At 47.2% G+C, this 24,228-nt stretch overlaps 1 protein-coding gene across 10 annotated transcripts in view; it reads right to left on the bottom strand.

Moving 5' to 3' along the window:
* The window catches only part of MSI2 (musashi RNA binding protein 2), a 390,492-nt gene that overhangs the window by 361,313 nt on the left and 4,951 nt on the right, over positions 1 to 24,228 (bottom strand). For all 10 annotated transcript variants that reach the window (XM_055318531.1, XM_055318537.1, XM_055318554.1 and 7 more), the window contains exon 5: positions 23,378 to 23,419. In XM_055318531.1, coding sequence (XP_055174506.1) covers positions 23,378 to 23,419 — 42 coding nt within the window. The remainder of the gene's footprint in view (positions 1 to 23,377; positions 23,420 to 24,228) is intronic.

The following is a 24,228-nucleotide window of genomic DNA, read 5'->3' as shown; positions in this document are numbered from 1 at the left end:
TTTTGTAGTTTGTTTCCTTCATGCCAAAAAAACAAGTGAAATTACAGCCACCGGTTCTGTTGGCCAACATGAAATCACTCTCTCAAAATCCTGGAAACGGGACAAGGAGTTAGGTATCGGTCAAAAGAGAGAAAGAAAAGCAAGGGAGGGAGGGAGGGAAAGAAGCCGACGGCTCAGATAAGCAGGGTGACCCTCTCCTTGCCCTCATCAGGGAGGCAGGGACAGAAACCAGATTGGGTCCCCACTCCCACGGCACCCACGTAGGATGGAAGGGTATTGATTCCTGTGACAAAAAGTATCCTGCAGTATTTTTTATTTTTTATTTTTTTTTACTATCACCCCTCAACCCTCCAGACACCTGTTCAGGAAGTCAGAACGACACAGCAGAAAGTGCTCGGAGCCTTGGTAACCAACGGGCAACAAGAAAAGGAAACATTTCTAAAAATATAATGATGCTTGCTGGGAAAAGAGGGTTCCGTTTACGCAGAAATTCGCAGGAATACCTCTTTGGGGAGATGTTCCTGTAACTGTCTCAAAACGCTCAGTTCTATACCACAGAATTCAAAACAACTATTGAGAACACAGCAGCTTCCCAGACACAACTGGGGGTGCCGCCACCCCGCCCCGTCCTCCACAACCGACTTTCTGCAAAGGTGGCTCACAGGGCATCGGCCAGGCACACGCCCCCGCCACCTGGGCCTCCATCCTGCAAAGGGCCAGACCGCTCTCCTTTGTCCTCATGCACGAGTTACTAGGGGCAAGCACGGGGGGTCCAGGGGAGGCTGTAAAGATACTACCAGCCCCCTACAAGGGCCCTGCAAACTTCTCCATTCCTTCAGTTTTAGCCCATTTGCTAATCTATTCACTCTAAGCAGTTGGAAGAAAACCGAAAAAGAAAACAAAACCAGGCTTTCTTCCTGGGGGGGTGGGGGGGGAACGGGTACCCTTGAACCCAAAGAACTCTCCCTCACTAGATACTCCCCTGAATGTTTGCTGCTCCCTAACCTTGAAGACAGAGCATGTCTACAGCCCCTCTGTGCTTGCCTCCGACAATCACGTTGAAGAACGCTTATCTGAAAGGACGAGTCCCAGCTGAGGGATGCAAACCATTTTGTAAAAGTTGGAAAGAAGAAAGTTCTGAGAAATCCAAGCTAATCTATGCACAGAAACCTCCCTTCCTCCTCAGGCTTCTAGAAAGATGAAGGCAAAGGCAAATCCAGAAACTGATTGCTCCTCAGGTAGCTTCCACAAATTGTTACCAATTTGTCTCAAGATAAAAAAGGCAGTTTTAATTCTAGCTCACTGGGAGCACGGGAGCTGGACGCATCTGAACCTGTCTTCTCTCCCCCACAGAAGCTGCTGGGCTTAGCTCAGGCCTCCCTCAACCCCTCCATAAGGGAAGATGGCACCACTGAGTCCCACGCTTCTCATCACTATAGCAACCAAAACACCCGGACCGACCCTAAACGAGGATAAACAGGAACCCCAAACAAAAACTTTCTTCTCAATAGCGTCTTTTACAATATTCTAATTAAGCACTTTCTTAAAAAATTGGGGTCAGCGTGTTTTACGTGTGATTACGGTCAAACCATACCCATTGCCTCCTCCTTCCAGCCTTACCCCCAGTCACTTAAAAGAAAAAAAAAAAATTTTTTCCGAGATTTCAAAGCCAGCTGTGGCTGTGCAGCTGTAGGCAACAAACCTGGCAAGAAACCGAACACACACACACACGCACACACACACATACACACACCCCTAAAACACATATATAGAGTACATGGGTTTATTTTTTGTTTGGAGTGAGAGACAGGGGAGTACCCATTCCGGGTTAGCAGCTGGACTGCGAACACAGCCTGAAGGACACTGCAGTGAGGGCCACCTAGGACCCTCCCTGGCCAGGAATCACCAGGACAACCACGCCCAGGGGAGGGCCGGTGGGAGCCCCACTGAGCACTCGTGCTAAAGAGAAAAAATTCGACGAGGATGAAGACACTGGTGCTCAATACTCGGACATGGCTCAACTCCACAGGCCCCTTTTTAGAATTATAAAGGAAAATAAAATCCGGGGCCTTGCTGATCCAGAACATCAGAGCAATGGGATTCCCTGTTGAGAGCCTCCCCTAACACACTTTCATCACCCAAAGTTGGCTATTTTTGTTGGCACCATGTCCCTTTAAAGATTGTTTACAAATACAGAGCAATCGATATTTCCTAACTCAAGGGGATCCTGAACAGAAACAGAGTCCTGTTAGGCACGACAGGAATGCTCCCAGTGTGGCCCCACCAACCTGCCACCTCTGCAGGAAGCCTGGAGTGTGAGCGGGAAAGCACCCCCAGAGACCACGCTTCCAGGGCCGCCACAAGCGTCCTCCACCCTTTACACACTGTGCACCAATTCTGCTGGCTCTGAAGCCAAATTTTCTTTTTCTTAAAAGATTTTATTTGCTCGTGTGTGTGTGTGTGTGTGTGTGTGTGTGTGTGAGAGAGAGAGAGAGAGAGAGAGAGAGAGAGAACGAATAAGGGGAGGGGTGGAGGGAGAGGGAAAAGCAGACTCCCCGCTGAGCAGGGAACCCAATGTGGGGCTCAATCCCAGGACCCTGGGATCATGACCTGAGTCAAAGCAGATGCTTAACCCAATGAGCCACCCACGTGCCCCTGCCAAATTTTCTCTTCCTATCCTTTATTGGGGCCTGGACTGAGGCCTTTTGTTGCTGCTGTTATATATTATCATTTCAGGATTTTTTTTTTTTTTGGTTGGGTTGCGGGGGGGGGGGGGGTGGGGGGGGGATATTTGGAAGAGGCTATTTCTTTCCTTTCTTCCTTTCCTTCTGTTTTATCTAAATACATTTTCACATGCGCTTTCCATGGCTTAAGGCTTGGCATCCATCTCAAACACATCTATAATGGACCAGGAGCCAAAATCTGTTTCTGATTATCACAAACAAATCAAGGTCCCCTGAAGCTGAGGGGGTAGAAGCAGGGAGAACCAGATATGGGCCTCTTGAAAGGGTCAGGGACACAGACCGACTTCTGGGTTCTGCCCACAGAGGAAGCACGGCAGCCCCAGGGGCTGCCGTTACTGGCTGACCCCACTCGGCCTTTGCTTATAAACTTCCCAGCCACTCACTTTGGAGAGTTTACATGTGGGGCCTCCACACCTAGAGGAACAGTACTTTCTGAGAAATCCTGGTGACTTTGAAAGGAAAAAAAGAGGAGAGTGCAGAGAGACACATGAGCTCCGTCTACCCCCGCCCCAAAACGGCAAGCCCCCACACAGAGAACACAGCTGCAGGAAGATGAAAAACATTTTATTGTTTAAAGAGTAGCAGAGGGTTTCTGGACATGGGCAATTTAAAATTAAATACCACTCTGTCACAGCCGTTAGCAGTTAAAGGTGAACGCGTTACTTTCAAAGCAAAATCATCCCTGCCAGAAGGGCTGCCTTCCACTGAGGGACCCAGATGCCTCCTCCATTATTCAGACTTTAATAGCTGGCCACCCAACTGCCCGGGACGGCAAGCCTCTCCCATAGACATATTTTTCCAGGAGGAAAAAAAAAAAGTCTTGCTCTCTCCCTCCCTCCACGGAGCATAAAGGAAATGCTTTAGAGAAAAGGAGTAATATCTTGCGGCTGAGGTAAAAGACTCAATTATAAAACCTTCAGAAGGGTTCTCAAGGAACATCTACCCACTGTGACAGCAACTTATGCAAAACCCAAAGTGGAGCTCAAATATTTCCCCTCTATCCGCCCCCTGCCTCCTCCCACCCCAGCAAAACACAAGACAGGAGGAGGGAGCTAGGAGATGGGGGAGAGGCTGCCATAAAAAATCGATTCTGAGGCCTGGCCGCTCATCTGACATAAAGCAACATCCCCCAGTCCTGAAAGACAAGCCGGCCACACACACGCTTCTTTATCACCTCAGCAAGAATTACGGCTCAGGAGGCCGGCACTAATTTTAGTGTCAGATTTATTATGCAGCAGGGGGCAGGGATCTTCAGGCCCATCCCCTGTCTCTGTGCAGAACTCAACGGCCTCCAGGACGGCCCCTCTGAGGAGTAGCATGGCTAAACGCATAGAAACTTCCAGACTCCTGATATCCAAGACTCCTTGGAAAACACGGGGCTGGCCCTCCAGGGTGCTTCCCAGTCCTTTCTGGGCATTCCTGAGAGCTCCCTCCAACTACAAGCTGGCCACGTACCTCCTACTGTGTGTTTGAAACAAAGTCACCCCAAGCAAAGGCATGCAATCCCAAGGTCACAAAGCCAGGGACACCAACATCGATTGAAACCGAGCCCAGGACTGGCAACTCCTGTCTCCCTGCTTTGATCTCAAAGGAAATAAAGCCAGAGAAGTCAAAGCGCGGACAAACCATAAATGTTGACGGCCTCCGCCGGCCACTTGGGCCTGGCTCCATGGATCATCCGAGCAGAAGACAGACTCTCGGGGCTGTTTCATCTCAATCAGGCTTTTCCACTTCGGGTTCTGGGCATCCTTTGGTCTGCTCGTGGCCCCGGCTTCTGTTGGAGCTACCCCATGGAGCAGGTCTGTCACTGGGTAGCTCTGGCAGTTTGTCAGTCATCCTGACCGCTTTACTCCAGAAGGTCCTTTTTACACAAAAGGCCTCACTGAGGCAGAACGGGCTCACCTTTGATTTGCTCACCTCTCACATGTAAAAACAGCTTCGAGGCCTCTGCTGAGCACAGCTGTGCTGGGGGGGGGGGGGGGTGGACACTGAAATGCAGTCTGTTGAGAAATAAGCGTTTTTAAAAGCACTCTCTGGAAGGTGAGATCCTTGCTTGGGTTCTGCTCGAAGGAAGAGCTAAATGGAGCGGGCTGGAACGGAATTAGCCTCAGAGAACCCAGCCGTACCCTCCAAGTAGTGATACCAATTTGCCGGAGCGAAGGGGAAAGGAAACTCAGAGCGATGTTTGCATTGCAAAGATAGAAACAATTCGCTCTGAATCGTTTTCAGCCTTTGGAGTTCAATAGGGAAGTATTATTATCAACCCAGCAGATGAAAGGGTAAGAGAGGCCCAGGAGGACTCAGAATTGGCCGGGGTGGCACCGCAGGTAGCAGAAGTGCCAGGGCCAGAATCGATATTCCTCACTCATGCCAAGCTCTCTCTATAAGATCCACGCTTCATGGCCAAGTGAGGCCTTGGTCCTCTGGACTGAACAGGACAGGTGACACTGGGACCATAAGGGAACGTGATATTATATATATAACGTCATTATATATTCCATAGAATGAAGCACACACAGACTAACAAATGCCAAGCCCCAGGAAGCCTGTCCTCCTATAACATGGCCATGTCCACTTCCAGGGTGTGTTACTGAGCAGTCTCGTGCCCAACTCAGCAGGCCAGATGCAGTGATGGCCACCCTAACTCAATAATGGGTGTCCATGGCCTAGAGCTATGGCCCCAAAGTAGAGTTTAGGAGAAAAATACTAGAACTTTCATTTGTGTTTAGCTTTTTTTTAAAAAAAAAAAAAAGATTTTATTTATTAATGAGAGAGAGAGTATGAGAAAGAACCCGAGCAGGGTGAAGGGTAGAGAGAGAAGCAGACTCCCCGCTGGGCAGGTAACCCAATGTGGGGCTCAATCCAGGACCCTGGGATCATGACCTGAGCTGAAAGCAGATGTTTAACAGACTGAGCCACCCAGGCACCCTGTGTTTAGCTTTTTTCTCATCCTTTATTTTTAATTATTTGTCTATGACTTAAAGTATGTAGACTTTTAACACAATAGCACGTGTACATCATTTGTAAGTATATAGGGTCTACCAATAGGGGTACATCATCAAGAATGTGCAGAATTCCCACCAGAGGTTTACATTTGACCTGAGTCAGGCCCATGTGTCTTGCCCATCTGCTGTGGGCACCAATGTTCCCAATTTCAGCAAGGTCGGGGCAGGGGCTCTCTCTGCCTACACACACCACAAGCTGAACCTGCCTCTCACCTTTAGCACCTCCCATTCAGCTACCAAATCACCCAACTGCTGTGCTAATGTTCACAAACACACCTCTTTGGGTCCACTGGTCTCCACCTCCAAGAACTCAGCCAGACCACCCTCTTCCCTCATGCAAGTCACATACCAGTGCCCCCATCTCTGCCCAGGGTTCCCACATGCCCTCCTCCACGCAGACTGCCAGAGAGATCTTTACAAAATTCAAAACTGATCATTTCCCGCCCCTTCCTGTGCTCTAAGTGGGCTCTCTGCCTCCCGACCCCCTTAGAAGAAGAATAAAACCTGACCCCACACCCATGGCCCAGCCTAACTGCCCCGCTCCCCCTTCCTGCCCTCTGCCCTCCAGCACATGAAATGCATGCACCCCGATCCTCCCTTCCTGAGGTCATGCTTCCATCTACCCTGCTAGCTCAGCCTCTACGTGCTTCTCCGAGAAGCCTTCCTGAAACCCTACAGCAGATCCGGTTTCTCCATTACACCCCCTGAAACTGCCTACACATTTTTGTAGCATTCAGTGTAATTGTACTCCAATAATGGATCCTATGATAGGCTGTTTAATGAATGTGTCCCTGCCAGATGCAAATGCAGGGACACGGGATCGTGCTCACAGCTGGACCCCACTCCCCAGCTCTGGGCCTGGCTCAGGAGAGGGCTCCAGGCATTTGCTGTGTGGGGAGTGAATCAATCCTTCAGCCTGCCCTCCTCTGCACAGTATCTCTGGCCTATAAGGCACAATGTGCCACACACCCTCCATCAAAGCCAGGCTTCCTAACTGCTCCACACGTTCCTTGACTGGAGGCTCTTCCCACTCTCAAATTCAGCTCATGGGGGACCTCCTCCATGAGGCCTGCCCTGCTTGCGCCCTCCTCAGTGTCCCCTGTGTGTGGTATGGACACACAGCTGCTGTCCCCACACTAGTAGATGGCCTTGTTTAGACATTTCCCTCCCTGGGGGTGGCCAGAGTGCAGGGCCAGCGGCTACCAGGGCCCAAGCAACTCTATTTTGGCCAATATGTGGCCTGCTTTGTGCTCATTTGCAAGAACATCCTTCCTCCCGACCTGCAAGATGCTCTCCACCAGTCCTCTTTCCAACCCCCTCCAAGGGAGTAATAATAGTCATACAACACCTCCTAGGGTTTTACCAACCTTCCACACCTACTCCAGCCTGTCCCCGAAAAGGAGCCTGACAAGCAGCTGAGGGGACGCAGCTGGCCACACTGAGCCAGTATCTACAGCTCCATGTGAGCGGCAGCCACCAAGAGCAGGGGCCTGCCTCTAGTCCAGCATTCCTGGTACACATACAGGCATGAGAAGCAGGTGCCCATGACGACTCAGAACCTCCTCACCAAAGGGGGGGAGTACAGTGGGAGAGGAAGTGATCAAAACACAGGACTCTGTCTGCCAAACACACTTCAGAACACTCTGAAATCGCAAATGGCCTTTGATCAGTCAGTCCTGCCTCAGTCACACAAAGCTCCTGTATTGCAGGCAGTACCAGACGTGGGTTTCCAAAAACGAATGTGGGTCTCCACGTCACTCGGTGACCGGCTCCCCTCTTCTCCCCCTTCTCCTTCTCCTGCAGTGAGAGGGCTAAGATGTCAGGCAAGGGCAGTCCCAACCCCGTGCCTGCAGCACTGTCTGGTGCCAGGGCAGCTGCAGCCCGGAGTCAGGGACTGCGGGCCAGCCTATGCCAGACTTCCCTCTGCTCCGCTGGGCTCACGAGCCATGCAGAGAGCACCACTACCACAGATGCTCCACCATCCCAAGTTCCCGGCCAGGCAGGTCAGGCAGGCCTTGCTTCTTTGACCACAAATCTACCTCTGTGGGACGCTCCATCAGGATCAGAAAGTCAGGCTTTACAGCTTAGCTGTTTTCTTGATGTGGCCCCTTCTGCTCCATGCCTTCACTTCTCAGGAATCTTCAGCCAGACCACTACATAGCTATAAGAACAGCTCCCCATAGCAAGAGCTAAGCATCTTTCTGGTGCTGTGATAAGCACTGTCTGAACACTGTGGCATGCAGTCATTGCCACGATCCTGTCAGGTAGATACTACTATCCTATTGTCCCACTTCACAGGTCAGGAAACTGAAGATTAGCAAAGTTAAGTGAACATCTTGAGCTCACAAAGCTAAGAAATTGTTAGGCTAGAAATAAAACCCTAACACTGCCTGCCTCTTGAGCCCATTCTCTTAAACTGTAAGCACAGCTGATCCCCACTATATATTCCTTAATTCTCCTTCAGTCCACAAATGGGCATGCTGAAGCACAGAGCTGCAAGGCAACTGGCCTGAGGTCACATGCAGCTATTCGGCACCGAGCTAAGAACTAGAAGCGAGGTCTCTCCCAATACAGCCAGAACATTCACACCCACAGCATGTTCACTCTCCGGCCCCGAGGACCCCATCTGAAAGAGAAGCAACCCCAACCCACAGGCCAGGCCAAAGAAGAAAGAACCCCAATGTGACCCAGCCTAAGGAGAGCAGGTCACTTCCTCCCTCGGCCACCTGTCTCGTAACTGTATGGAAGAGCTTGCTGACTCTCAGTGTCCTGGTCCTTTGCACCCCCCACCCCCCCACCCCCGAAAAGACCCACCCAGCACTGGAAAGCTTAGAAGCAGGGATCTTGAGCTTCAGCACAAACCAAAGCAACTCCCTGTCACCTGGCACCAAAGGGGGACCGCCTCTGAGAAATCCAAGCACCATCCAATTTGGAAACTACAGAAATGAGTCATGCCTCTTTTTTGGAAGCCAAAGAAGCACCTGCAGGGAAAGAAACTGAGGCAGAGCGCAGAAGCAGCCAGCCGGTCAAGGCTCTGGCCACCAACCAGAAGGAGTAGACAAAGGCAGAACTTCCTTGGGCCCCAGATGCCCTGGCACACCCACTTGGCTCCTCCCTGAGGACCAGGGAGGGTCAGTCCCAGTTCTCTAGAAGTAGCCCCTCATCTCCTTTCTATTTACCCCTTTGGCTTTGAAACCCAGAAACTTTCACAAGGAGCAGGCACATGCAGAAAGGAGCCACCCTTGTCACCACGGCTGCAGCTCCCCTCATCAAGCAGGCGAGGTCTAAACTGGCTCCTAATTAATATTAACCCTCCAAATCAGAGTCATGCTCAGAAAACCCTGGATGAAGAGACACAGGGCGGGAGGGGAGTCTCCAATTTTCTTTTTACTTCATCTGGAAAATTAAGAGCACCGCTGATTTGAACAAGAAACCATCAAGGAAAGCAATCACAACTCCACACGGCCCGTAGCTCGATGGACTTGGGATGTGTAACCTGCCACTTTCATGAGATGAAATTAAAACGGCTGTGGCAAGAATAGCAATGATGGCACGGGTCTGTCCCTCCTCCTCCATCCTCAGAAAACACAAAAACCCCTGCAGAAGATTCTCCAGGAAATGGGGCAAGACATCCTCCTTGTTTGACAAAATAAGGCAGCGGAAAACTGGTCCAAGTCGCTACCTCGGTCCTTCAGATGAGGGTATCCTCTAAGACTCTTCACCTCAAAGGATAATGAAGGGGGGATGGTGGTGAGCACAGAACAGCAAAGGGGTTAGGGGTGCCTGGAGACCCTCCACTCCAAACTTAACACTTATTTGCTGTTTCTGCATTAATTACAATAAACTGCTTCATAGCCTAGCGATCGCTTAATGGAGCAGCAAATATGGCTTTTTCCCTATAATTAGTCAATGTAATCTTCCACTCTTCCCCTCCTCCTGGCCACCCCCTTCCATCCTCCACACACTCACATTCACACACACCCCATCCCCTACCCAGCATCCACTCATCATCATAATCTTGCTCCTCATTTCTGGCAACATCTGGAAAATGCCACCTGATGGACATGAAGTGGAGGGGGCCGATCTGGAAATGAGCACAGAGATCTGGACACTCACACTGCAGATGCTCTAAGGCCTTTGGGGGCTTTCTCAGTCCTGACAGTAGATCAGGGTTCGCCAAGCTGACGGCTAGGAAAGGGGGCGGGGCACGTTTCCTGGAGCTCTGGTGCTGACGTTTATAGAGCAAAACCTATTAGTCTGTGTCCCCAAGTAAAAGATTCTGTGAAAAGATACAATCCCGGACATTCCCCCTCCCTCCACTGCCCTCAGTCACGGCCAGAAATCTAAGCAATCCCCAAACCTGTTCAACCATCCTACCCCGGGCTTTTGGTTACCATCATATGTCAAAGGAACAAACAAACCCACCTTCAAAGACTTGTGGACACCATCTAAGGTTCCTGACTGAATAAAATCCTTTCCCTACCACTGGAAATTTGGGTCTTGTGCAACAATACAACTAAAACAGGCCTTTTGCATGCAGATTAAGGATAAGAGCACCCCTCTTCTGGTCAGCTTTCTAAAGACTCAACTAACTCCAGAATCTCCAGTAAGAGCAGAGTACTTTGTAGCTTTCTCATTTTTCAAGATACCACCCCCCCAAAAAAAAAAAAACACACAAAAACCAAAAACCAAAAAGTCAAAGAAAAAAACCCCTTCCTTATGGAGGAAGGAATTAACATGTTCTAAGTGTCAACCATATACCAGGTGCTGATTTACAGTGTCTCATTTCAACCCACAACTATGTTATCCCCAGTTTTTAGGTACAGAATCGAAGCTCAGAAAAATTTAGACACCTTCCTAAGGTCACAGAGTCAGTGGCAGCACCACATTTAATCTAGAGGCTTTAACCCCAGGACTGTGCACCTACCAAACTACATGCCTCATTGGTAACAGCATGGACCTGCCTCTGAATCTGAATTACACCATGATTCCACTGAGTCCTATAAATTCACACACAGACACACACACGTACACCCATAAACACACACATCTGTGCATGTATCTAAGCTCTTTTATATTCCTCAATGACTTAAGAAAAAAAGACAGACAGCAACACTGAACAATTCCCCAGCTACCAAGCAAGACAGACAATCAGCATCTTGCCAGACTTCCTAACAATACCTAACAATGGTATCACCATAACAATACCATAATTTCCAAAGTGCCTACTAGGTGCCAGACACCAGCACTTTCTCTGTCAATTCATGGAATCCTCACAACAACCCCCTCAAGGAGATCCTATTATTGTGTCCTTTTCACAGACAACAAAACTGAGGAATGTCATATTTAGGTAAATATCTGGGAAGTGACAGAGCGCAAGGATTCAAACTTAGCCTGCTTCCAGAGTCCATCCAGGCTCTTCAACACTAAGGTACACCACTTTAGTAGAAAGTAGTAAGAACAGTACAGTGGATGATTAAGCGCAAGGTGGGGGGTGGACTGGGATCAGTTCACCAGCTGGAGTTGGATTTTCTCTACATTTTCAGGCCCCTACCTAGAGGACACCACCTCTTCCACAAGCTGCTTCCATGATTTCTCCTGGGCGAACAACTGTTCTATTCAAGCTCTCCTGTCAACATCTGAGACAAGAGCCCAGAAAGACCAAGGAGCTGGCCTCTAGGCAGCTTTTAAAGTGTCCGCGCAGTGGGGAGATGTTCAAGGATGCTTGAGTTCAAACCTACAAAGCACTTCCCCGATGCTTGGGGGTTTTGTCTGGATAGCCCTCAGAAATGGTCATTTCCCATTAACACAATCAGCCCTCCTGGTGGATGCCCGGGGGTCTGCTCATCCTCTCTCCATCATCTCTCTGCAGCTTGGAGAAGAACTCAGGTGACTGTCTCCACGGTGCCTTCTGCTCTAATCCACCGGGGTTCTGCTGAAGGAGGACAACTAGAAGAGCTAACGCTGTGAATGCACAGGCTCTGAGCAAACAGGGTGATGGGGGTGATAACGGCAATCACAACATGCTAACGTGGCAGCGTGCCAAACACAAGCTGCCCAGGCAGGACTTGTGCTCAAAAGAACTTTAATTGAATTCTTTCAGCAAGTGCAGCAGAAAAATTCATAATGAGCTTCCCCCACCCCCAACTATGTCCCTTAGTTCTACAGTCGTGCAGATCCAGTGAAAAATCACTTTTAACAAGGATACGGGAACATGTGTGGACGTGAACCTGAACATCGTGTACTGCAGGGAAAAACAATGATCCAACCCATGGATTTTTATTTTCAAAGCGATTTAAGTGAGGCATTCTGCTATAATCAGCTTTACTACCCCTATTAGTATAGGAAAACAAGTTCTGAACCTAGCTCCCTAGTGGAAAACGCAAAATTTGTATAATTAAAATTATACTTGTGAAATTCAAACACACTTTAATTTCCTAAGGGTCCCCTAATCAAGTCAGAAGTTCTTACTAAAACCAATTATCCGCTTTGAAAACAGAAGAGGAAACATACACATGTAGCAGTCTTGTGGAGATTCACAGCCCGATTTTTTTTTCCTAGGCTCAAGCACCCCTAATTCAATCCTTTTTCCCCAGGTGGAAGATAGAGTGAACCTACTGGCTGGGTTTTATTAAGTGTTATGTGTATAAGTTTAAGCATTTTTGTTTGTTTGTTGGCCTTTAGCTACAAAAATGACACACTTGAAAGATATCCCAGAGGGAACAGAATTGAAGGGATAAAAAAATAAACCAGGGGAGCATCAATAAATACACAGTGTTTCTACCACCCTGCCCCACTCCAGGCTTCCTCGAGCTTTTTTGCTTAAGATCTCACAGCAGTTTTTCAAACATTTGCCCAGTACTGTTCAGCATACTCAGAGATGCTCACTCTAATGCCACACTGAGAAATGAGACAGGAGAACAGCTTCACTTCTGGAATGGGTGGACAACAACCAAGAGTCCCAAGGTCCTACTGGGTAAGGCAGCAACACCAGGTTTCTCACCTCCTACCCTGGTAATCTACCTGAAATGTGGCTGCTTTTCTTGAGTAACTGGAAATTCTTGCACAAGAGCAACAAGGAAATACAGAATACGCTCCAAGGCACTAAAATATTTAAGAAGTAGTGGTTACAGTGTTCCATTTACACCACCAATATGAAATGTTATTAGGGAAGGAAGGAAGGAAGGAAGGAAGGAAGGAAGGAAGGAAGGAAGGAAGGAAGGAAGGAAGGAAGGAAGGAGAAAAGAAAGAAAGAAAAGAAAAGAAAAGAAGAAATAAGGAAAAAGAAAAGGTTACAAGAAACAGGAAAAGAAGGAAGGCAGGAAGAAAAGAAAAGAAAAGAAAAGAAAAGAAAAGAAAAGAAAAGAAAAGAAAAGAAAAGAAAAGAAAAGAAAAGAAAAGAAAAGAAAAAAAAAGGTTACAAGCGAACAGGAAAAGAAAGAAAGAAAGAGAGAGAGAGAGAAAAGGTTACAAGCGAACAGGTTTTCTCTTCCTGCCTCCCTAGAATCCATTTCAGGGACAAGAATACTGACTTTTCACCCTCTTGGCTTTGCCATTCCCAACAGTGCCCGGCGCTGTGACGACAGCCTCATCGTCCACCCACCCAGGCTCCAGCAGGTACCAGGAAGGTAGAACAAAATGCCTTCAGGTTTAAAACTTTACTTTTCAGTAGGTGGCATTTGAGAACCCGCCACACATGGCCTCTCTAGGATGGAGAATATCACAGCAAACTGAGCAGGGTCTGGCGTTAAAACTTTCATCGGAAGGCCCTGGGAAACAAAGCGTGTACATGCACAAACGCACAGGCGCCCACGCAGCATGCAGAAGAAGACACACGCAGCGGAGAGCGAGTCATGGGAACTGCTGCTTTGCTGATTCCTTGCCTCCCTCCCACCAGAGCGGTCACCTCATTAATGTCACTCAGCATCACGTTTTGCTACACTAGGTCTTTCTGCGCTCTGTTCCCGCAGGCAGCCCAAAGCCGGCTTCCATTGTAAACTTCTGTTCCTTGGGAAACTATCAAAAGCTTTGATAGGAGAAGAGAAAAAACTTCCAGAGGGGCTCTCTGCTTGCTCCTCCAAGTTTTTCTCTGTGGTGCTTTATTCAAAATCACTATACACACAAACCACGCTCTGAAAGTCATTTACAAAATGGCAGCTAGTAAGAAAAAGAAGAAAGAAAGAAAAAGAGAAAGAAAGAAAGAAAGAAAGAAAGAAAGAGAAAAGGAAGAGAAAAAGGAAGAAAAGAAGAAAAGAAAAGAAAAGAAAAGAAAAGAAAAGAAAAGAAAAGAAAAGAAAAGAAAAGAAAAGAAAAGAAAAGAAAAGAAAGCTAGTGATCACTGTGGCCTGTCTACCTGCAATTGCCAAAGAGAATAATTCATTTCGGTGGAGGATATGGATGAAGCCCTGAATACATTCCAACACCGTTTTCTGCCCTTCAAAACAATAAAAATGTAAAAACCCAGACGAAAGAAGGCCTGAGGTGGCAGGAACGAGAATCTCTTGACCCCAAGGAATTTATTCTCCTGGATCTTCTAAAGCACTCTCTCCCCAGAATGCATCATCAAGACCATTTTATTAGATTTTTCTAAACCCTTGAAATTGTCAAATAATTGAAACAGAAACAGCAATTTAGAGCTCCGAATGGATTTCTTAAAAAGAAAATTCTGGGCTGACCCAACATCCCCTCCTTGGCCGCTCTCGCCCCTAACCTAAATTTAAGACCCTTGCACACAAAACCCTATTTATCTTTTAAATCCTCCCTTGCCATAAAAGTTACACATTCCCCTAATGCCTTAGATTTCAGGACATTTGGGAGAAACTCATCCCAGACAACAGGCTAAAAAAAGAATCCATTAGCATTAACTTGCCTGTCACAGTCAGTGACAAATAAATGAATGTGATGCTTTCAGATCAGTCATTGGTGAAACTACCCCCAGGCAGATAAAGACCAGGCCTGGGAGAGAGAAGGCTCACAGAGAGACCTCTCACACAGCAGTGTCTCAGCTGTCCCCTAGCTGCTCCCCAGGACTTCATTCTCAAAGGCAGCAAAAACACAGCCATCAGAAACAGAAAAGGAAATGCATTCCCAATGCCCACCAAGAAACCCCCAAGATGAAGGATGCATGCTATCTCCCCCTTGAAAGCCAGGACGCTGGGAGCAGACCATGCCACTGGACATACCATGTTCTATCCATCACCCCTAGAAAGGACAATAGTACCCACAAGCTGTTGGTAAAGTCCTCCTGCGATCTAGCTTGTGCCATCGTTAGGAGCAGTAAGAGACAGCCAATGCTTACACTGATCATTTGTGTGCATTAACCCATTTAATCTCCTAACACATCCAGGATGGAGGTACTGTGAAAACTCCCCATTTTACCGGAGAGAAATGGAGGTTTAACACCATTAAGTGACTTGTCTGCAACTCCCTAGCTGGTAAGTGGCATTCAACTGTGCCGAAAAGGTTCTCAGAAAGTAAGCAACAGAAACCAACCAGAAGCTTCCTGGCCAGACTAAAACAGAATCTATTCCTCAGCCTGAGCACTTTTTGGCAGTTGGGCAAAGCGTAAGAACCTAAAATCTACTCCCTGAACCTAAAATCTACTCCCAGGGCTTAGTGGTTAAGAGAGCAAGGACTTGGAATTCAAACAGACTTTGGTCCAAAGGCCAACGCTGACCCTTCTTAGAACTGTGGCCCCAGGAAAGCTGCTTACCCTCCCTGGGCCTCAGTTTACCATTCTGTGAGGTGGAGAGAACACCGAGCACTGCAAAGGACTGGTATCAGGATGAAATTAAAAGAGATTAAGCACACAGAGGCTTAGCACAATGCCTTGAACATACTGACTCAGAAGAAGTAACAGCCATTATTTTGGATTAGGATTTTTCTTTTTGATTATTCAAGGTCAGCAGGCAGACATACACCCTGAGAATAACTTTCCAGATCACTGAAAGCTTGATGTTATCTACCCTTGAAAGAGAGAAGAAAGATTTTTTGTTATATATGTGGGACCCCATTAGGTAACCTGTACCAACAGGACCAACCTTCTTCACCCACTGCTACTGCCATGTGCACAGGGGTGCTCAGTCCCAAGACCATGCTTGCTCATATCTCCCACATCACACAGAAGGCTCAAGTCATGATTCCAAAAATCTCATGTTCCTCATACCAGGCAGCCACACTGAGCCAAAGGTAACCCCCAGCAGACCTCTGAAAGTACAAGTCAGGCTGCTCTGAGCCACAGGGCATACCTTGTTGACACACAGACAACCTGTAACTTCTATACCAAGAAATGACATCTCAGAGCACCTTGATGGCTGAGTAGGTTAAGCGTCTGCCTTTGGCTCAGGTCATGGTCTCAGGGTCCTGGGATCGAGCCTCATTTCTGGCTCCCTGCTCAGTGGGGGGGGGGGGGTGCTTATCCCTCTCCCCCACTCATGCTCGCTCGCTCTCTCTCTAATACATAAATTAAATTTTTTAAAAATGACACTTCATTGTCTACACACAGCAAGGTGAAGATCACAGCTGAGACAAGGACCGAGTATAGAATTTAGGGATTTAATCTCTGTCATGGCCCCTAATTAAGAAGGAGAGAAAGGGAGAAGAAAGAAGCAAGAGAATGACAGAGCTCTTTGCAGTTGCCACACACCTCAAAGAGCAGGGGTGGTATCTGCCAAGAACATCCCTCCTAGAGAAGGGTCCACAGCCAGAGAGAACAAAGTATTAATTACACCAAAGGCACAAGTCCAGGGTGGGAAAGTCTCCACGAAACCCCATCAGCCATAGTCCTATCAGTGACCCCAGCTTCTATAATGATCCAAATAGCTCAGAACATCATGTAGAGCATCCCCGTGATCGCCCTCACACAAAACAGGTTCCCCAGCACAGGCCCAAATAAAGCACAGGCTCATCTGCTTTGCCTGGCACTCAAGGCAACACAACCTGGCCCTGGCCTACCCTCCACGCCTCCACCCAGAGCACCATGCAACACCCGCCCTCGAGCAGCAGCACACTGACCTCTCCTAGCCCCTCACATTCCTGCCATTCTTCCCTCCTTCCTGTGCTTCAGGATCTGGGGCAAAGACTACCTCCTCCAAGAAACTATCTCAGCTCTTCCTTCCTCTGAAGACCATTTTTACCACTCTGTGTGTTTTTCATGCTCTTTCCTGTGCCACAGGTAGCAGCCCTCCTCCCAACCTGAGGCTAAAACCCTGATGACAAGAACTGTGCCACCTTTGCCATTTTGCCTTCATCCCACCTGCATGGAGATTGATGGGGGGCAAAGAGCAGTAGTGAAAACTAAGGTTTGGTTTTTGGTTTTTGGTTTTTTTTTTTTTTTTACAATTAGTAAAATATGTCTGTGTCCTTGGGAGTTCATTGTCCAGTGGAGGCAATAAGGCATGAACCTAAATAGCCATAAAACTCAGAACAAAATGCCTAACATGGTCCCTGGTGCTCAGCAAAAACCTGGTAAATAATTGCCAAGTACCGAGAATAGCAACTGAATGCATTGGAGATACAGTCTGCCTGCACCCTCACTCTTACCCTGCCGTACCTGCTATATACTCGTCCACTTGCTCATTACTTATTTGCGCCCTAGAGTGAAAGCCCCAAGAGGGCAAGGGTTTCCTGGTCTTATTCTCCACACTATCCCCAGAACCGCATGCAGGCCCTGGCACACAGTAGGTGCTCAATAAAGTTTCGTGAATAAATGAACATGTGCCCAGCACAATGCCCAACAAGTTTATCAACAGGTTTTTGCTAATTTACAACTATTTATTATTTTCTAACTTATTATTACTGTGTGTCACCGCCCTTCCACCACTCATTTGTGTGCACATGTGCCTTTTCTCAAAAAATAAGTAAAATCTTAAAAAAAAAAAAAACACTTACTACTACTATTATCATAGTTTGCAATGACCAAAGAAAAATAAAGTGCTATGGAAATCCAGAGAAAGAAGTACTCCATCAGAGAAAGAGCAGAAACAGCTCTGCGGAAAAGGTAATCCAAGTTGGGCTTTGAAAAAGAGGTATATTTTACACGGCAGGGACAAGAAAGGGTGGTGCGGGTAGGGATGCACAAAAGGGTAGCTCTTCAGAGAAGGGAGAGGGTGCAGTTTCAAGGCAGCAAAAGGTAGAAGAGTCGAGAAGTAAGCTGGAAGAAGACACTCCTTGTACAGATCTTGAAGGACCCTAACTACCTGGCTAAGAAGTTCAGACTGTTTGGTGAGCATTGAGGGCAACCTGAATCCCCCCAAAGCAGGTGCACCCAGTCAGCGATTAAAAACAATTAAACAAGCTCTTAGTCAATGAACACAGCAGATCAAACAAGAGAACGGAGATGATGGACTACATGTGCCTTGTGCGTTCTTGGGACTTTTCAGCCAGAGAACGTTCGCGTTTAAAAATACAAAAGGACAGGAAGAATGGAGGCCGCCTCAAGGGGCACCCAAGAGGGTCTGCTGGTTCCTCAGAGAGAGCCCCAGGAGCAGAGAGGTCTCACCTGCCTGCCAAAAACATCTGACATAGAACAGAGGGGCTCCAGCTTCTCAGCAGACTGACCTTAACACAGAAAGGAAAGCATGCAAGGAAAGGCAAAATCTCAGGAAAGGACATCTGTAGGACGAGGTGCCCCTCCTCCTAAGCTGACACCTGCTGCTGACCGGAAGGCAGGAAGGAGCTGGGCTCCCCGACAAGAAAGCAGCTAAGCCACTAATCCCCCAGGGTCCTCACGGTCATGGACAAGGCTGCAGACACACCACTATGTCCCTACTGGGAACCAGAAACACACCGGCAGGCCGGTTAACTGTGACCGGTGAGGTGACAGCTGCAGATCACCCAAGATGGCACGACACTAGAATGACCCGACCCACAGCAGCAGGGGAAGGCCAGATGCCGAAAACTCACCCCTCGCCCGCCCTTGAGAAGCTGCCAAGAAACCACTCCCCCGGAACAGGAGGTGCGTGTGTAAAAGGCTCGTGCTGTGCTGCACCCATCTGGACGGATGCATGCGTAACAGAGAACCTTCCAGGCCCTGGAGCCTCATCAGTGGATGAGACAGGAGCAGGAAAACCTGGCCTGCGCTCAACGCTGCCACAACTTAGCTGTGTGACCTGGAGCTGCCAACCTTACTTCCCTAATGTCTGCTGCCTCCGCCCTGAAACAGGTAGGCTGGCTGCAGCTCAAGCATTTAAGTCAGCATCCAGGGATGACAGCCATCAACAGCTCCCTGCCGGCAGGGGGCTTACATTCCAATCAGGACTCTTCTCAGGTCATTTTCCATGATAACTTTTCTTATTCTACAGAGATAATTCAGTAACGGGGCACCTGGCTGGCTCAGTCGCTACAGCACATGACTCTTGATGGTGGGATTGTGGAGCTGTGACCCCAAGTGATAATAAATTATTTTATAATAAGGATACCAGCAGACACCTGCTGGCACTACCTGTGTCAGGCTCCCAGCAAAGAGAAAACCTTGAAAACTACTTCATTCACCTTGAAAACCACTTCATGTTGGGCACTACACTGTTCTTTTCTTTTCTTTTTTTTTTAAGATTTTATTTATCCATTCATGAGAGACAGAGAGAGAGGCAGAGACACAGGCAGAGAGAGAAGCAGGCTCCTCACAGGGAGCCCGATGCAGGACTCAATCCCGGAACTCCAGGATCATGCCCTGAGCCAAAAACAGACGCTCAACTGCTGAGCCACCCAGGCGTCCCAACACCCCTGGTTTAAACAGCGAGAAACTGAGGTTTGGAGGGGCTCATGTGGGGTGCCCACAGTCACCCAGCTGCCACTCAAGGCAACTGGAAATAGGCTGAAGAAATGAGATCTCCGTTGATCAACAGATAAGGTCCTGGCTTCTTACACATAAGAAAATGGTAACCCGGGGAGTGGAGAAGGCTTTATTACATACAAGGATAATTAGGGCAGATGAGGAGTTACACCCAGACTCGCCTGTGCCCTAAGTGGTTTAGTGGCCTCCTGGGTTTTCCGCACGAGAAAAAGAACCCACAAGCTTGAGCAAAACTCTTCTAGGCAGCCAACGCTTCTGCCCAAAGGGACTGACAAAATGATATGACATGATTGATCCCAATCATGCCTGTTCTTCCAACAGCTTCAAATTAAGTCATCTTTTTTAGAATAGCACGACCATTTTAATTTTTTAAGACAGACGGGAGGAAACTCTTACATATTTCACAAAATGAAATAATCATCAGGCGAAATAGGAAGATACAGAATGGACCCATCGCCCTCTGATCAAAATGTACTTCGCTAATTAACGGCCACTAGTCTCCAAAGAGTCGCCCCTCGACTAGTTAATAAAGGCCCATTATACTTCACTTGAGAAGTGAACATTTACATCGCAAAGGGGGATAAATGAACTGCAGGATTCAAAACCCCTTCCTTCGGGTCGCTCATTAAAATTCTGGTCAAAACGGATTTTTATTTATATGATACATTAAAGAATATTATGACAGTACTAATGTGAAATCTGCTCCTCATTCCCATGGCTTTTCTTTCATATTAAGTTACAGTTTCTTTCCACTAGCCTTGTTTTAACACCTCCACGAATATTTCTCTGGTGAGTGCTAGCGAAGAGGGACAGCCAGAAAGCAGAGAAATGCATTTTAACCGAAGCCCATGCTGACATTTCATTTACAAAAGCTCCTCACCCAGCCCACGAGGAGGGGCACAGTCCACCTTGCAGCGAGACCCCTACACATCCACACACAGAAGTTTTATTGAAGAGAGATAAACAAAATAACAAATAAGGCTTGACTTAAACTCCTATACTCCCACCAGCCCGGTTTTCAGTCTGAAATCCCCACGGCCAGGCTCAAATTCTATTAGAAACTAACTGTTGACAAGAGAGGCACTCTCTCCCCACCCCATCCCAACTCCCGGCCAGCACACACCTCGCAGATTCCCCAGCCACTTCCCTGGAGCTGAGCAAGCCCAGAGCCCTGTGACAGGGTGCCCCTCCACACAGCCAGCCAGAGTCACCCAACAGGATGACATCACACGGGCTGGGTGAATCACCCAACCAGGGAATGTCGAGTCCACACACAAACTGCGCACACTGGCTGCAGTTGTGTTCCTCAAAACCTGATGACCACCATGAGCTTCAATCTCTGCCTGAACCCACAGGTGCCACTCCTAGAAACCCCCACAGGACAGCACATTGGGTGGGGGCCCAGTCTGGAGTGAGACTGCCCGCACCCCACTTCTCAGCCACTTTGTGCCTCGCTTTTCTCATCTATCAACTGGACATAATACTAGTACCCACACCTCAGAAGACACAGGTGAAGACTGCATGAGTTGATATATGTAACGTCCCTACAACAGTGCCTGGCACATAAAATCATTTAACGTCGCTATTATCGCTAGATCTCTCGTGGTGACTGCTATGAGAGCCACCAAAATTAACAGTAAAAACAATATATGGTACTACTACGCACCAGATCTTTTTTTTTTTAAGCACTTTACTTTTATTAATTTATTTAATCTGCACAAAAACTCGGTAAGATGGGGTATATGAGGATCCAAGAAATCAAATGATTTGCCCAAATCCACACAGCTAATGAGAGGCAGAGATAGGATCCAAACCCAGGCTGCTGAGCTTGAACAACAATGAAAAAGATGATTAAATGGTAGTAGTGAAGATGAGGAGGGATGAGGCCCTCACCCTGTTCCAGGCTCTTTTTCACTCTGCACTAACAACCTGGTGAAGGAGCTACTCCCATCACTCACATATTACAGAGGAGCGAACAGGCTGGGAGAGGTGGTTTTTGTTCAGTGTCTTGGGACCTGAGATGCAGATGGAGATAAGAGATAGGAAAGTCCTTGGGAACGGGTTCCATGAAAAGCAAGGTATTGTTATGCAACCCCTGGAACTCCGCGGAAAGATGTCCTCCCCCAACTGGTATAATATTTACTCAGGTCTACAAGTCTGACAATCCACCTAAAACATCCCAGCCTTGAACAAGTCCGAGAAATAGTCTGTCTCATTTTCATGTTGAATGCATCACCGAAAAACCAAATGCCAGAGTATGTTAAAATGAAATATAGCCTTCCTGGTTTAAAAAAAAAAAAAAAAAGTGGGGGGGGGGATGAGTGGTGGTCAATAAAAAGGAAGAGAAAACATGTCAAACCCAAGATTTGACTAAGTCAGGGATTTTTCCAGTTTCCCTCTAGGGTAATCTGATCCTAGTTCTGGATGATCAAATGACTAACCTGGAAATTTGAAGATTCACACTTACGGAAGAAACAGCAATTCTTCCAAACCCAGGAAATACTGCTAATTCTGGAAGCCTCTGAAATGTCAAGGATCACACACAGTTTGAAAAGCAACCTTTACACAGTTAACAGTCTCAAAGTTTGTGCTCGGTACAGAAATAATCTAACCTCTTTGGTTCATTGATTCCTATTATTTGCTTAATCGTTGGAGGAGAAAAAAATGCCTTAAGAAAGTATTTTTGGTATATTTGCTGAAAAGATTTGTGTTTCCTTCGAAAGAAAAGAAGAAAAGAAAAATAACATGGGGGGAAAAAAAAGGAAGGAAGAAAGGATCACATGGCAGGCTCCAGACCTGAAATTCTCAAAATATCATCCACAAGTGCCAACTTTTTCATTAAAGTTCCTCATCCCTCCCCTTCACACAATTAAAAGGTTCCACTGGTGGGAGACTATGCTTGAAGAAATAAATGGAATTTGCAAAAGCAACAGCTTCTTCCCTTTATGACCATGATAGGAAGCTTCACCTTTTTCCCTTTCCCTCAAAGAATGACAAGGCCACAAGCCACAGAAAAAGTCTACCTATCTCCCAATATTACACAGGGAAGAAAAAAGTATAATTAAAAGGTACAATTTTCACATGTAAGCCCATAAATTTCACCTTCAGTTCCCTGTAGCTGTTTTCATATCCACAGCTGGCAAGCTCAGCAAAAACTCTATTAGCCACACATTGTGAAAAAGTGAAGGCCTATCTTAATCCTCTCAGCAAATCTTATGCTACTGCTCCTCCAAGGCTACAACGTGCTCAGAACTTCTCCCCCAGGCCCCAACACATGCACCTAGAAGCAGCACTGCCGGTTTCAAGTGTGCCCAGACTGCTCACACCAACGTGAAACCAAGACATCCACTGCCTCGTCTGTCAAATCTATGGCTTTATTGGTCTACAAAGTTGTTCTTTCAAAAGAAGACAAACTGCATGCATTCTACTCCTCTCCATGCACTCCAAGTGGTAAGGCCTCAGAAGAGAACCCTCCAAAAGAGAGTCACAAGGAAATGTCCATGTTCTCCTGATAGGATCTTGGCAAACTTAAAAAAATAAACAGAACATTTGCATAAATATTGCAACAGACAGCTCTCTGTCCTGCCACAGAGGATCAGGCTTGCCCCTGCCCCCTGTTGGATGCTCAGAACCCACCTCAGGGATGGCTAAATTGCAGACACACAAGAATATCTCCCTGGAGTTCCTTGCCTGGCCTGGACTCTCACAGCCACATGCTGATACCCTGATGGAACCTGACGGTTTCAACGCTTCATTGCCAGGACTCTGTTTGAAACGTGAAATCCTTGGCAACCATCGCTGAGTGCTAAAATCCTATTATGAATTCTCCTACTTACCTTGGGTTGTGCCCGACGAGGAAATGCAACTTTAGGATCAATCTGGGGGGAAATGGAAAAGTAAGAGTCAATTCCAGGATTTGGCAGAGAGGGAGAAAAAATTATGATTAATCACCTAATTATTAATCACTCATTTCTCAGGCTTATCACCCAGCTTTTTGTAACTTCTCGGGCAACTCAAAAGTTCCTTAAACGTTGATCCAAACTTTACTCATCCTTCCCACAATGTAACACATAAAGTTGGCCCTTCCAAAATATCCCACCATGTATTTCAATGTGTGATGCCCTTAATAAATCAGATCTCACACATGTTCTTATTTAAGCAAGGGCTTCTCTTCCACAGACACTGGACATTAAGCGGTACCCGCATCTAAAGTGCAATGCATCAGTGGGAGAAAAAATGGGGATGTCATCATTGAAAACAAAATCATAACCTGAAAAATTAAACATAAGAATCTTTCAGGAGTCGATAACTGGATAACAGATCTTCTCCCCGACGATAACTAAACAAGGCAGGTGGAAATGGTGACTCCAAATTTTTTTTAAATCATCAACATCCAAAAACTCCCCATAGACATCCAACACGATGCTTGGCTTGATTTCATTCATTCATGTTGGCAAAAGTACAGTTACCTAGGTTAACCAAAAAGACAGTTCATTCTGTAGTTAGACCACAAGAAGAAGCAGGTGTCAAAAACTATGGAGCCTAACCCAGTTCTTAAAAAATAATAAAAGGAAACACACGAGCTAAAACCACCTGGATTTTTAAAATCACAGGGGGTAGAAGTCTATGAGCAACCTAAACCCAAATTACAAAAGTAAGGCCCTCATGGGTAGAGGGGGAAAAAGAA

The sequence above is a fragment of the Nyctereutes procyonoides genome, unplaced genomic scaffold (genome assembly GCF_905146905.1).
Source record: "Nyctereutes procyonoides isolate TBG_1078 unplaced genomic scaffold, NYPRO_anot_genome, whole genome shotgun sequence".
Taxonomy (NCBI): Eukaryota; Metazoa; Chordata; class Mammalia; order Carnivora; family Canidae; genus Nyctereutes; species Nyctereutes procyonoides.
Note: the sequence above shows the minus strand (reverse complement) of the source record. Positions and strands in the feature narration are given on the sequence as shown.